A 14100-nucleotide genomic window follows, 5' to 3' on the forward strand; every position below is an offset into this window, starting at 1 on the left:
CCAAGGCCAAAGTCTTATCTTACTTTATTTCTCACATGTACTAAACCTCATGTGCTAGATGAAGACAGGAAAGGAACTGCTATAAAAATGATATGAAGCGTAATAACAAATCCTTTTCCTAGCTCTAATCCTTTATCAGATGCACTGAGCACTTCACATAATTTACGTAATCTTCACAAAACCCTATAAGCATTGCAAAAGTTCCTATTTTTCTGACGATGGATCTAATATTAGAAAGAAGTTACTGTTCTCAAATCATAGAATTAGTAAGAAGTAATGGTAAAATTTGCAAATAGGGTTACTTGAGTACAAAGCTCATGTATGTTGTTATTTCTAATATTATGTTATACTATCTTCCATAAAATTAATCTCATTAGATCAACTTAAATTTTGCTTTACCATATCTATAGTACTCTACATTAAATTCCTGTAATAGACTTTGCCCAAACAAATGTTGATAATTTAAAAAGTAAATATTACAGCATTTAAAAGATGAAAACTAGTTGGCCAAATAAACCCCCTTTGACAATTCCTGAAAAAATAAATTTTCAAGAAATGAAAGTTTTACATGAAATTTTACATTTATGTTCCAATACAAATCAATTTATTCTATATTAATATCAGGCATTCAATCATCTTTTGCAGAAAGAAACTAAAATGTTGAAACATAAAATAAAATAACTAAATTTAATTTACCTCCATTAGAACAGTGTCATGTTTCTTCCCATTGTGTTCTCTAGTGCCCTTCTATTTAAAAGTTTTAGAGCAACTTAAAAAAAAATATTTTCATGATTGCTAAGAGTATTTTCTGAAATTATGGAATATGACTATTTTAAAAACCATAATATTTTCATTCTAAAATTCCTATACATGACCAGTTTAAATATTTCAGATTTTGAAAAATGTATTTCTAAAATATCTTAAAATCTTGACTGATAACTTACAAAAACTATTGTTTTCAGATATTGAAAATAACTGGCAAGTTCTGTGACCTCTCTATTACAGTATATTCAATATTTCAACTATAATAATTTTAGCTTCTATTTAGAGATGATTAAATATCAGCAATATTATCATATATAGAAATTTAAATAGATATTGTAGTTAGACAAGAAGCTTGAAACAATTCAGAAGAACAGTTAATACCTCTTTAATGTCTATCATTCTTTATGTGAAAATGTAAGTAACTGATGATTAATAACACTTTGTTGCAATTTTCAACAAAGAAAAAAGTACAATAAAATAGTGATTTTTGTACCACTTTCAAATGGCTCTTACATAGAGAACAAAATTCATTCAAATTCAGTCAAGCTGTATGAAAATCATTACCACAGCTAAACAAATCATCACCATTTTATTATGTATTTGAAATGGGAAAGTTTATTTCAAAAGCAACAAAACCCTAAATATTTAACACTGATTTTCAAGTTGGTTGTGATTTGTTTATACAACGAATTAAGGTAAAACCACCAAAATTGTGCTGTATCAATACTTTCATACTTATCAATATAATTGAAGAGCTTTTAAAGCTTGTAGATTTTTCAACATTTTTATGGTTTTATTTACACAGAAGCATGTAAACATAGTACAAATTTCTAGTTCTTAAATATCTCATCTTTGCCTCATTTCTGGTCCCAGCTCAATTTGTGCTAGTGAATATTCATGTGTATGCACAAAACAGTTTTCTTTTCCTCTTAGAAATTACACACTTATGTGGAAGAAAATCAAAGACAGTGGAGTAATTTGCTCTATGTCCTCAACCAAATCACATCAATGTTTGCCCTGGCTTAACTATCCAATTTAAAAATAAAAAATGTAAAAAAAAAAAATAAATAAAAAAATGTAATGCTTTGTATTGGTATATCAATTATTTTAGCTTGCAAATACATTTGTAGCTTTCCCTCCTTTGTCTTCAAGCCTTTGATTGTATTATCTTGTGAGAAACATCTTAGAAATACATATTGTTAGTAGGTATTTCCAAAGCTACAGGAGGCTATTTTTTTCTTTGATTGTAACTACACAAAATGCATATAGGGTTGGAGGATATCAATTTATTTGGAAGGAAAGTTCCATCTATAAACTCTAGTGTCTTTTTTTCAAATATTCCTGTTAGGCATGACAAAAAGAAAATAATAATAAAAGCATTTTCAGAGAACAGCCCATTTTTATTCCTTCAATATCCCTATGGGATAGAAAGGTTGAAGTTGTTATTGTTACCAGCATTTTATAATTAAGTAGTTGTAGCTCAGGTAACAAAACTAACAAAAGGCCGCATGAGGGCTGGAGCTGCTCTTAAGAGTTTTTTTTAGCTCAGTGCTCAAGCCATAGACCAAAAAATCATGTCACAATGTGGCTCTCACCTTTGCAAGATACTCAGTGAAAAGCTATGGTCTAAATATGAAAAAGCACATAACTTATATTACTGCTATATGTCTTAAAATATAACTTATTTCAAAGTGAGAAATATGTATTAAACAACTTACCTATAAATATACTGAGACAACTATCTCTGAAATAAAGGAATTTTCATACAGGTATACAATTGAGATGAAAGACAACTGTCAATGATATGTCTATGGGTTTAGATTTTATTTTCAAACTCTTGACTTTATTCAGCTATGTGATCTACTTTTACCACTAGAAAAAGTTTTTAAAGAAAAAAATTCTTATTAAATGCCATAAAAGTAAATCATGTAGGATGATGTATGTTTTTGGTGACATGCAACTTTATATTTATTTAAAAGGCAATCTCTACATGTAACTGCTGGTTATTATTTGTAAACGTTCCAATATTTTGTTGAAAAGAAACACAAATGAAGAACGAAGAGAATGAATCACAAATGCAATTCTATATACAAAAAAACCAGTACTTCTAGAAAATAGTGAAGAGGGCTATGAATCACATCTAACAAAAGCAAAGTCAGAATCCTAAATAAAGTTCAGAATAATAATGTGATAAAAGGGACTCTCAATCAAACTATGTCCAGAAGTCTATGCTAGAATTATTTTATAACTTATGTAATTTTTGTACTCTTAAGAGTTCATTTTTCAAGTGCTCCTATAAAATATGATAATCAGGAGGAATGAGAGAAATAATTAGTAATACAAACTACTGTAACCAAAGCTTCTTAGCAAGACTTTTCCTTGTTTTCAGGAGACATTTCAAAAGAGCCTGGTTAACTCAGAAACCTCTATTCCATGCTCTTTATATTATAAAAATCATACTTTCTACAATCTTATTCCTCTTGCTTCAGGATATAGTAGATCAAATAACAAAAAAGTTCACTGACCATACCTTATAGATTAGAGTTTCTCATTATATGTTGTACAGATCACCTGCAACAGAATTTCTTGAAGGACAGGAGGAACGGCATTCCTGTTGGAAAGTATGGTGATTCATAGGCTGTATTCAAATCTAATGAATCAAAATTTGGGGGTGGGAGGGACTGGGATTTTTAAAAATCAGCTTCGTAAGCAAACCAAACTTTGAGAATCATCCTCGAGCAGTTAATATTTCAAGAAACATGTTCATATTCGGGCAAATCTGAACTCCCAGTAATGTGAAGAGTCCCTTTGTAAGTAGAGAAATTCATAAAGCTATGAGTGAATTAATTAATGGACTAATTGTGAGCTAAGCAAAAATCTACAAATTGTTAGGTTCTATATAGATGCCAGAGTTCAACAGATTCACCATTCTCTCAAAACCCAAAGATATCAAGTAATTAGAAAAATAAAAGACATAATATTCCTAGTGCTATTTATATGAACTAGTACTGTTCCATAGCAGGTGCGTGATATTTGCTGAATAAAAAAAAAAATGTGTCTGAGTGGATTTTCTCAAATGCTGTCACCATAATCTGGAGAGACAAACATGGTGCTAAGTGTGTGGAGTTATACTCCACTTAGAGGACACTTCAACTTGAATTTACTTGGCATTTGTGCAGGCAAGGATAGCTTTAAAACAAGCTGAAGATGGAATTCAAAAATATAGGACAAAACTCTATGGAGGGGGCATTTCATAGAATTTCTGTTACAATATATCACATGGCTCAACAGGAGTTGACATTTATTATTTAGCACGTAAAAGATATTTTCATACATCTGTGTGAAATCCTAGTTTTTCAATTATATGAATTTGTTTAGTGAACATTTAAAAACATATGTGCAGATTTTTCTATAATGCTTAAGTAATTGTGGCCACCAATGCTACTGGAATTACTGGAATTTCTGAGAATATCTTGTATTTAAAAAACAGGGTTGCTTAGATTGAGGTGATCTGGGTGTTATTTTCTTCAGTATGTTCCAGATTTCACTAATTTCAGTGGTCCTCAAAGTCGTTATACCAATACCTCACAAATTTGGAATATTTTAACATCTAATATGTACAAATTCCATATTAAGCTATTTTGGTTCTACACTGAATGAATTTCTAAGCAGTATTTAAAGCAACCTTACAGATAATATTAAAGGATCTATAAATTTAATTTTGGAAAGTCCTTGTCTTCTTAAAAGAATCTTTTCTCCAAAGAATCTTCATTTTAAAGTGACAACTCTTCTATTGTCCTGGTATTCCCAATGATCAATACTCAAAGGAAAAAAGTTTATATGTGCTTTAGACTAGTTCACATACTTAATACCATTAGAATATAAGTATATAGATAGGTAGGTAGATTTTTTTTTTTTTTTTAACATTTAAGGTCCTCTCTCCTTTTTTTCTAACATCATTGAATGACAGTATACATTATTCATTAGGTGAAATACATGTTTTTATCCTGCAAGTGTGGGTGCTTTCTGCTTTAAGAAGCCTCCAACTGAGGAAAAACAAAACAAAACAGAACAGAACGTGAATGTTTACTTATAAAGATTGGTCACAATGCCAAAGAGTTTGCCAAAAGAGTCCCTTAATGCAATGAGTTCCTCTTGAAAATTAAATTTATGTTTTACATAATCTGGTACAATATTGAGGTTTGAGAAATTTAGAAATTACTATATTCTACAAAGAATACCAGTATAATTATACTTGTTCTTAATTACTAAATTTAAAACAAATAAAATATATTTGTAATCACCTTGTTTGCTTTTGGTAATATATTAGTTTTAATTTTTATACCTTTATTTAATTTTGTATGATTAATTTTACATGATTATACTTTCTAATACCAGATATTATAAATCATGACTAATGCTGTTTTCCTTTCTTAGCATTTCTGGAATGTGATTTTTAGATATTTCGCTCAACATCAATTCTGAAAAAGCCAAAAAAACTTTTTTTAAGTAATATCCTATACTAAAATGTGTAAGAATAATACTTATGTCTTTCAAATAATTCTGCTATTTTCCAGGGAGTATAAATTATATAGAAGATCATCAAATACATAACTGCAATTAGCATTTCATCAAGAATAAAATGAAAAATGCATGTGATGAAAATGAGCTTACATATACAAACTGAAATATCTTTTAAATTAGTAAAGTTCCTCAAATTTTCTGTGAAAGTCAGTGTAGTAAAAGATACATATAGGCTTTTTATAAATCTCTTGCTGTACCATTATAATTTGTCTTTCTACCTTTGAAAAATTATTGATTTTAACAACTTTCAAAAGTATGTAAATTTAATCACTGTGGTCATTAATTTCCAGCATAGTTACTAAACTAATTGGGAATATCTTATATTTGAAAATGAGAACTACTTACTTTGAGGTGAGTTGGCAGATTCTTTATCCAATGTCTTCTGTAATTAGAGCACCAATTTCAGTGGTGCTTAAAATTACTATATTTTAAAATTCCAGAAATTTGGATATTTTATTCTCTGGCATATAATAATTCCATATCAAACTACTTTTGTGCTATTAATTTAAAAGTAGTAATTAAAGCATTCTTACAGTAAATATGTAATCTACTTAAAAAATCGCAGATGTTGTACAAACTATATTTTCACATGCCCAATACACTTGAAATAGAAATCCAAAAACATACAATAAAAAATTAACCAGTATGTATTAATAATCCTAGATTTCTTAAACAAATTAAGATAAGTTTTACTGACCTCTACTTATTCAACTAAAAGGCTTCTTTTCCACCTTCAGTTTTACTGAAGAACAATCCTTTGTTACATTAACTAATAATTATATTTCTCATTTATTTATCACTTCACAAAGAGTACAGACTCCATTCATGCATAATAAATTTTTAGCCAGTTATGCCTGATATAGACAAGTTACACACTAAAAACATGTAAGTTACAGTAAATTCATTCTACAATGTTACATATTTGCAAAAGATATCTTAAATACCAGATCAGATGTCTCTTGCCTTTTACAATTCTATGTACTAAAATTTGATTTCATATAAATTTTCAGGAACTGAGCATTTATATTTTCCTCAAATATGTACAATTACGCATGTTGCTCTGGAATCAGAGTTTCAAAAAACACTGTCTTAAAATTCTTTAATAATAAAAATATGATTGAAAACTAATATTAAAAGACTGGAAAAGTAGACATTAGATAGTTTCTAAATTGATTTAGCAATATCACATCAATTCATTAGTATAGGTACTGAAATCTAATGGAATATTAATAGAGACATACCTGGCTACTGAAGATGTCAGGTCTTAAAACTGAATAACTTAATAATCATTTTATTTTATACCCATACTCATCCATATTAATAATTTATCCATTACTGTATCATTGAAAATAATTTTTAACTTTTATATTAACTGAAAATTTTCATGTACATCTGTTTGATTTCATATAAGAGATGAACCATGATATTAGATAAAAGCATAAGTAAAATTATAAGCCATGAATTTATATACACTACTTTTGAAGAAAACTGAGCCCATATTTTAAATATATATTTTCTAAATAATTGAATGGATAGGTATACTTGGGTCTTAAAAACAAATATATTTCACAACCAAATAACATTTTACAATATTGATGAACTTCTTGGCAAAACAATCTTTTGGATACAATTTTCTGCTATATGACCTTTGTTCACTTATCCAACTAGGCAACAGGGTCGCATATAGCACTATTTTAGAGGATAGCCCAGTGGACTTGGAACATTCCATGTCATTGCAGAGAAATCTCATTATCTAAGACAAGCAAGCATTAGTACACTACAGCTGCCTATGCTGAGAGTGTGGAGTTACACGGAGAAAGTCCAAACTTTCAAATATTTCTCATTCTTATTTTTGCTGAGACCACAGGCTAAAATGTCTAAATGAAAAAAAAATTAGGATCAGCTATTAATTGCTCATATTAGATAGTCTCCAAAACCCAACCATCTGGTCTTCAGCTTGGGAGACTAGAAACTTCAGAGGAGCTAAAATCTAGGGGGTACCAGCACTAAGGGACACCTGAGTTTTCTTAAAGAACTCCTCAGTATCACTGAAGTTGATGATTTCCTCTACTCTGACGAGACATTCCTGAGGCTATCAGGAAATCTAAAGTGATTTGGAGCAATCCTGGATTTCTTCAAAAAATTATCTTTGCAAGTATTACTATCTTCCTGTGGATATCAACTGACCAAAAACTGACATGCAAAGGAAGGGAGAGAGAGAACAGTATCAGCACAACCCAATGTCAATGTACCAAAAAAAGCCAACATTGATGTTGTATGAACAACCTCCTGGCCTTCCATTGACAGTCACTGTTTAAGCCTTGCCACCTTTGCTGCACTGACCGAAGCAAAGGAACAATTTACAGGCACAGTTATGGAGCACAATTATGGAGCACAATTACAGAAGAGTTCATTCCTCCAAGCACAAACCTACAATGGTAATGACCAAAATGCCTGTTGAACTTCCAACCACTTGTCCTCCAGGACTCAACTCACCACTGGAATCATCTATGAAACATTCCCTGATTACCATCCTCTACCTCTGCATTAGGTGTTATCCCTACATTAAACTGTGTGCTTAATCAAATTAGCACCTATAGCAAAAACTACTAGAATGATGTATTTGCATTTTTATCTCAAATACTAGAAATGTGAAGTTCATGCAAACAGGATCCATGATTATTTTATTTTTATGTCCCTAGGACTGAGCTTAGTGCTTAACACACAGCAAGTGCTTAGTAAACATTGGCTGAATTGAAGTTGAATGAAGGTACCACAACATCTGGCACATCTGCCACATTAATGATTTGGAGGTGGGGAGATGAGATTCCTTAAAAAAACACCCAGACTTAATTGTTCTTTAAAAAAAAGAGAGAAAAAAAAAATTAAAAAAAAAATAAATAAAATAAAATAAAATAAAATAAAAAAAAAGAGAGAGAGAGAGATGAACAGCATGAAGTGAAAATGCCATGAAAGACTTCTCAATGCTGGAATGAATGCAGTATTATAACATCAGAGAACATCAGTGACCTTGCCATCAATGAAAAAATAATACCTTTGTAGGTCTATGCAAGGAGGTCTATATCACTTTTTATCATGATAATATTTTAATGCCATAAACACTTAAAATCTAGGAAGTTAGTTTAGAAAAAAAATTTTTTTAAATGTCTGTATATTTCTGGGCCTCCTTATTCTATGTTAAGCTTATTTACAGCTTTCAAAGGATTACATTATTTATTCACATTAGTATATGGTTACAAAGTATATGGAAACTGTTTTAATGATTTAGAATAAAAGGAAAGTTCAATTTAAAAAGTATTATCCAAAGATTTATGGTGAAATAAAAACACACATTTACTTCATTTAAGATATAAAGGGTTCCCTACATATACAACACTAATAAGGTTTTTCATGAAAGTAACAAGCCTATAAAAACATTGAAATCTTGCAAACTTTCTTGTCACTTACAGAAGACATAAAACACTAATTATTATCTGTCTCTCTAAATTTTACTGTATTTTTCTAAAATACCCTTGAAACAACAGGGGGACATCTTTGAATGAGGGCTGAAATACGTATTTTGGATATATTTTATAGACAAAAGATGTGATCAAGGCAATCATAATCAAAGAATAAAGCAGACAGACTTGAATTTTTATCACAATTGCACATGGAATAAAGCTTGGTTAAGGAGTCAGAAGGTAAAGTGTTGCATATACAAAGCACAAAATACAGTCTAATAAATACTTCACATGCTTAGATGATTTCAACTTAGTTCTTACATGCAACTTTGTGAAAATCTAACGTATAAAGTATGGGGTCAACGGTTTCTTTCCCCTAAGACAAAACTATTCAAAAACTTTAAAATCTCTTTATCACTAGCCATTTTTACAATGCTAGAGAAGAAGAAAAAGAGAAATTATTAATTTTTAAAATTACCCAGCAATTCCATTGCATCATCTTCATTATCAATATCTTCTTCTGTTACAGATGGGGTGGGGCTGTGGAGAGACTCAAAAGAATCTTGAGAGAGCATTGCTGCCAGAAGTTTCTTATGTTGCTGCTGCTGCTGTTTTAATCCTTTGGTCTTGGGCTCCACCTTTAAGCTGAAGAAATATTTAAATGTTAGTTTTCAATGATGATGACTCTACCAATTAGCTGTGGTAAATAAAGTCTACAACCAAATTTTCATTCAATTATTTTTGTGATGCAAAATTACAGGTATGTTAGTAAAGTCTTCTCCAAGGATTATGGAAACATAGACTATCTTCTTTCCTAGACATCCTTGGTACCTCATTAAAAATCTCCCAAGTGGGTATGGTGAGAAATATAGCAAACTGAAACTCCTGCCCCATTTAAGGGAGAGGGTGCTGACCAGCGCCTACCTATTGTTGCCATGTCAAAGTCAAAGCCCAATGTTAATGTATTTTTCTAATTTTTTAAAAAGAGGAGGTAGAAAATCCCAGATTATTACATGAAATTCCCTGATGTACAAACAAATGCACATCAAATAAGTCAATCGGAGAAGGACAAACATTATATGGTCTCATTCATTTGGGGAATATAAAAAAATAGTGAAAGGGAATAAAGGGGAAAGGAGAAAAAATGAGTGGGAAATATCAGAAAGGGAGACACAACATGAAACATGTTAGGAACATGACTCCTAACTCTGGGAAATGAACTAGGGGTGGAGGAAGGGGAGGTGGGCAGGGGGTGGGGGTGACTGGGTGACGGGCACTGAGGTGGGCACTTGACGGGATGAGCACTGGGTGTTGTTCTATATGTTGGCAAATTGAACAGCAATAAAAAATAAATTTATAATAAAAAAGAAAAACACACGTAATAGAATAACTATTTTAACATACTATGACAAGATTATTTTTAAATGAAAATTTTAATTCATTAAAAAAAAAAAGATTTGAGAGAGAGCGAGCATGAGTGGGGAAGAGGCAGAGAGAGAATCCTCAAGTGGAATCCCCACTGAGCATGGAGTGTGACATGGGGTTTCACCCCAGGACCCCAAGATCATGACCTGAGCCAAAATCAAGAGTTTGCTGCTTAACATAATGAGCCACCCATGTCCCTGAAAATTTTAATTTCTATAATTAAAATAAACTTCCTCACTGTCCTATCACACTGCCTAGATCTGGGTTGGATGAGGTAAAAGAAAGAATGGATTCAGAACTGACAAATACATGTTTCTGTTTTTTCCAGTCTAAAGAATCTTTGTAAATTTGGAAGGTTTTCTTTGTGATAAAGCCAGGGCTCCTTTGGGTAAATGCTGTCTTTCATGGTTCTCTCTCCCCCAACTTCTCAAGACAGTATCTGATTGGACAACCTCACAAGTCCAAATAACAATCATATACAGTTTCAAAAACTGTCCCAAATTTCTTCTCTTCTCTGTAATCAGATTTCTTTTCATATAATTGCCCAAAGGAAGGAGATGGCAAATGTCACCTGATGAAAAACAAAACAAAACAAAACACATGAAGTAGAGGAAGTCTAACACTTTCTAAAGATATTCAGAAGGAAGGCCCATAAGGGAAATGGGTTAAATGCATTGTCCCCATTGCCATCAGACCAAAATGCAGAGGAAGTGTGGTAAAAAACAAAAACATAAACACAAAGAACCAACCAGATAAATTTCAGCTGGAGATATTTCAAATTGTTTTAATAGAAGTACCAGGTTCAACACTATCTAAGGCAAGGAAGGAAACAGGAAAAATGACATTGTATGTCATCAGTGGGCAAGATCAATCAGCCCACCTCATTGGTTCACCTTTAAGTTAGATGAATATGTTAGAGAAGGTCAGGGGAGATAGGGGTGGAGAAAAAGCATTTATTTTTCCAGGTTAATGCTAGTTAATAAATATAGAAGGCATGACAGAATCAGAAAATTACCAGTTTGCAATGACCAACATAGTAACTGTTTAGGCAAGAATGCCCTTTGCTGAAAGACTGCAAAGGAGATAGACTGTCAAAAACGTCAAGGTGTTTTCAACAGATACTAACACTTTTAATTGATTTTTTTGGCTTTGAAGTAATTATAGGTTTACCGGTACTTCTAAGAAATAATACAAAGAGATCCTGTGCACTCTTTACACTGTTTTCTTCAATAGCGTCATCTAATAAAACTATAGTACAATATTCCAACCAGGATCCTGACAATGATACAATTTTCCAATCTTATTCAGATTTCCTGTTTTAATTGTGTTCATATATATGTGTATGCCTGTGTGTCTGTATTTAGTTCTAGATAATTTTAGTACTTGTGTAGGTTTGTGTGTCATGTATCCACCACCAGAATAAAGATCCAGACCATTTCAAACACCACAAGGCACTCTCACACTGCTCTTTCCTAACCACTCCCACCTTCCTCCATATGCCTTCTCCCTCATCCCAAATCCCTGGCAACCACTAGTTTATCCTCCAGTCTTTTAATTTTGTCATTTCAGGAATATTATATAAATGGGATCATACAATTTTAAGATTGTTTTTTTTTTCAGGCAGTCTAATTCCCTGAAGATTCATTCGTGCTGTTGCATGTATCAATGGTTCATTCCTTTTCTTTGCTATGTAGTATTCCATGACATGGATATACTTCAGTTTATCTAACCATTCACACTTTGAAGGGCATCTATGTTAGGTTTTTTGGCTATTATGATGGAGTTGCTATGAACATTTGTATACATGCTTTTCTGTAAACATAAATTTCCATTTATTTGAGAAAAGTGCCCAAGAGTGCAACTCCTGGATCATATGATATCTGCATGTCTAGTTTTATATAAAATTCTCAGACCATTTTCCAGAGTGACTATGACATTTACATTCCTGGAAGGGACATCAAATGAACATAAGGATTGAGGAGAAGTGCTGGAGCTTGGGGGAGACAAGGAAAGTCATGAAATCATCACTGAGGAGTGTGGACATGTGAACAGACCAAGTGAATGCAGAGCATCTTTTGGCAGGACCAATGACCTCCTGGAGTTTGGTGGTCATGAATTCACAGTCAGTGTGGCCATGTGTTCTTCTTCAGTCTATGCCAGTTCAGCCACAGAATAGGTAGAGTTAGATTTAAACAGGATAGAGTTTTACCACCTAATAAAACAAAGAACAAGAGAAGTAAGGAACTAGGGTATATTCAATAAACAGATCACAATAAACGGCCAAAAATAAAAACTGGATGAGTGGCAAGGAAAACTGGGTGGAACCAGTGTATTTGGGTCCCAGTTACAGCTGGGTATGAGAAGGAGCAAACTAGAAAGACAGGAGGTATACTCAGAGAGTAAAATACCTGAAAATGACACTATAGGTTTACAGATGATAATAATGAGGCCTAGATATAACAGAGGGAATGAGTGACTGAAGTAGGGTGGAATTCAAGATAAGTGGGGAAGAGCAGACAAAGGAAGGAGAGACTAGGTTTGGGGAAGAATCATCAATGTGGACAGTGACTTTATCAAGATAGGAAGTATGTTGGGGAAAGTGACAGTGAGCCAGATGCTTACATATTCAGGAAAAAGAGAATGACCTAAAACAAAAACAAAAAGAAGAAAGAAAGAAAGAAAGAAAGAAAGAAAGAAAGAAAGAAAGAAAGAAAGAAAGAAAGAAAGAAAGAAAGAAAGAAAGAAGATAAAAGAGAATGACCTGGGAATTGATAAATTATTGCTACCAGAAGTAGTAGAAGATTAGCACATATAAAACATGAAATTCAGAACCAGGGGTAAAGGAGACAGCAAGGTCTGCAAGCAGGAAAGGGGAGCAAGGATGTCACCTTCCTCTTTTCCTTTTAACCTATAGACTGTAGAAGTGAAAACTACAACATTACATTCCTCAGGGAAGCAGGGCTCTTACTGCAGACAAGTGGTGAGTGGGATGGGGAGAGGTAGGGTGTGCGGTCTTTCTAAGACACTTAGCATTCTGGGCCCCCTCTTATCCCAACTTTGATCCTAAACCTTAATGATAAGGGGATTCTGAATTCCTTTCTGAAGACATGTGGCATAACAAAGCATTTAAGGGCACAGAATTTGCAGCAAGAATTTGCAGCAAGATAGACTGGCTCAGCTAATTAATAGTTGTGTTATCTTGGAACACTGATGTAACTACTTTGGGACTTAATCTCCTTATTCTTAAAATACAGATGATAATGTTTCATGAGGATGAAATGAAGTATGAGATATAAGACACCAACAGCAGCCAATAAATGATAATTAATACCATTTTGTGCTCAAAAAAACACAATGTACAGCATCCTAGATATTTACAGGTATTTCCTTGGGCAGTAATATCCCACCTAGAGAGAAAGGGAATCAGAAAGAGGCCTTATGAAAAAGAAGAGTAGTTAATACTTCAATGTGGTGTTAATACACTCTAGGACTCCATCTGACTTTGGTTCAAAAAGATAAATTCTGAACCAGATCAGATAGAAAAGGATGGTTTGAAGTGGCCACTCTTCTCCCTCTCTAGGTGGAACCTTACTCTCACTCCTGATGGCCTGCCTGCATTCTGACCATTTGTTTCCCTCCTCCTGACCCCACTCTTCCCTGGATGTCTGACCCTGCTGTATTTTGTTACATATTCTTGTTTCTGAACACAGGTTGGTAAGTATTAGTTTTATCTGACCCCAGGTGCTCTTCTCAGTGGAAAACTGGATTATTCCCCTCTTGATCTATCTCCTAAACTTGTTTAGTTCACCACTGCAGCCCAGCAGACAGAATCTGTGCCCTTCTAGACTCTAGCCAGAAAGTAAAG

General features: G+C 32.8%; 1 protein-coding gene across 4 annotated transcripts in view; it reads right to left on the bottom strand.

The window, feature by feature from the left end:
- The window catches only part of C13H8orf34 (chromosome 13 C8orf34 homolog), a 395548-nt gene that overhangs the window by 245087 nt on the left and 136361 nt on the right, over positions 1-14100 (bottom strand). For all 4 annotated transcript variants that reach the window (XM_026012287.2, XM_072734592.1, XM_026012273.2 and 1 more), the window contains exon 7: positions 9289-9455. In XM_026012287.2, the coding sequence (XP_025868072.1) occupies positions 9289-9455 (167 nt within the window). The remainder of the gene's footprint in view (positions 1-9288; positions 9456-14100) is intronic.

The sequence above is a fragment of the Vulpes vulpes genome, chromosome 13 (genome assembly GCF_048418805.1).
Source record: "Vulpes vulpes isolate BD-2025 chromosome 13, VulVul3, whole genome shotgun sequence".
NCBI classification, from domain to species: Eukaryota; Metazoa; Chordata; class Mammalia; order Carnivora; family Canidae; genus Vulpes; species Vulpes vulpes.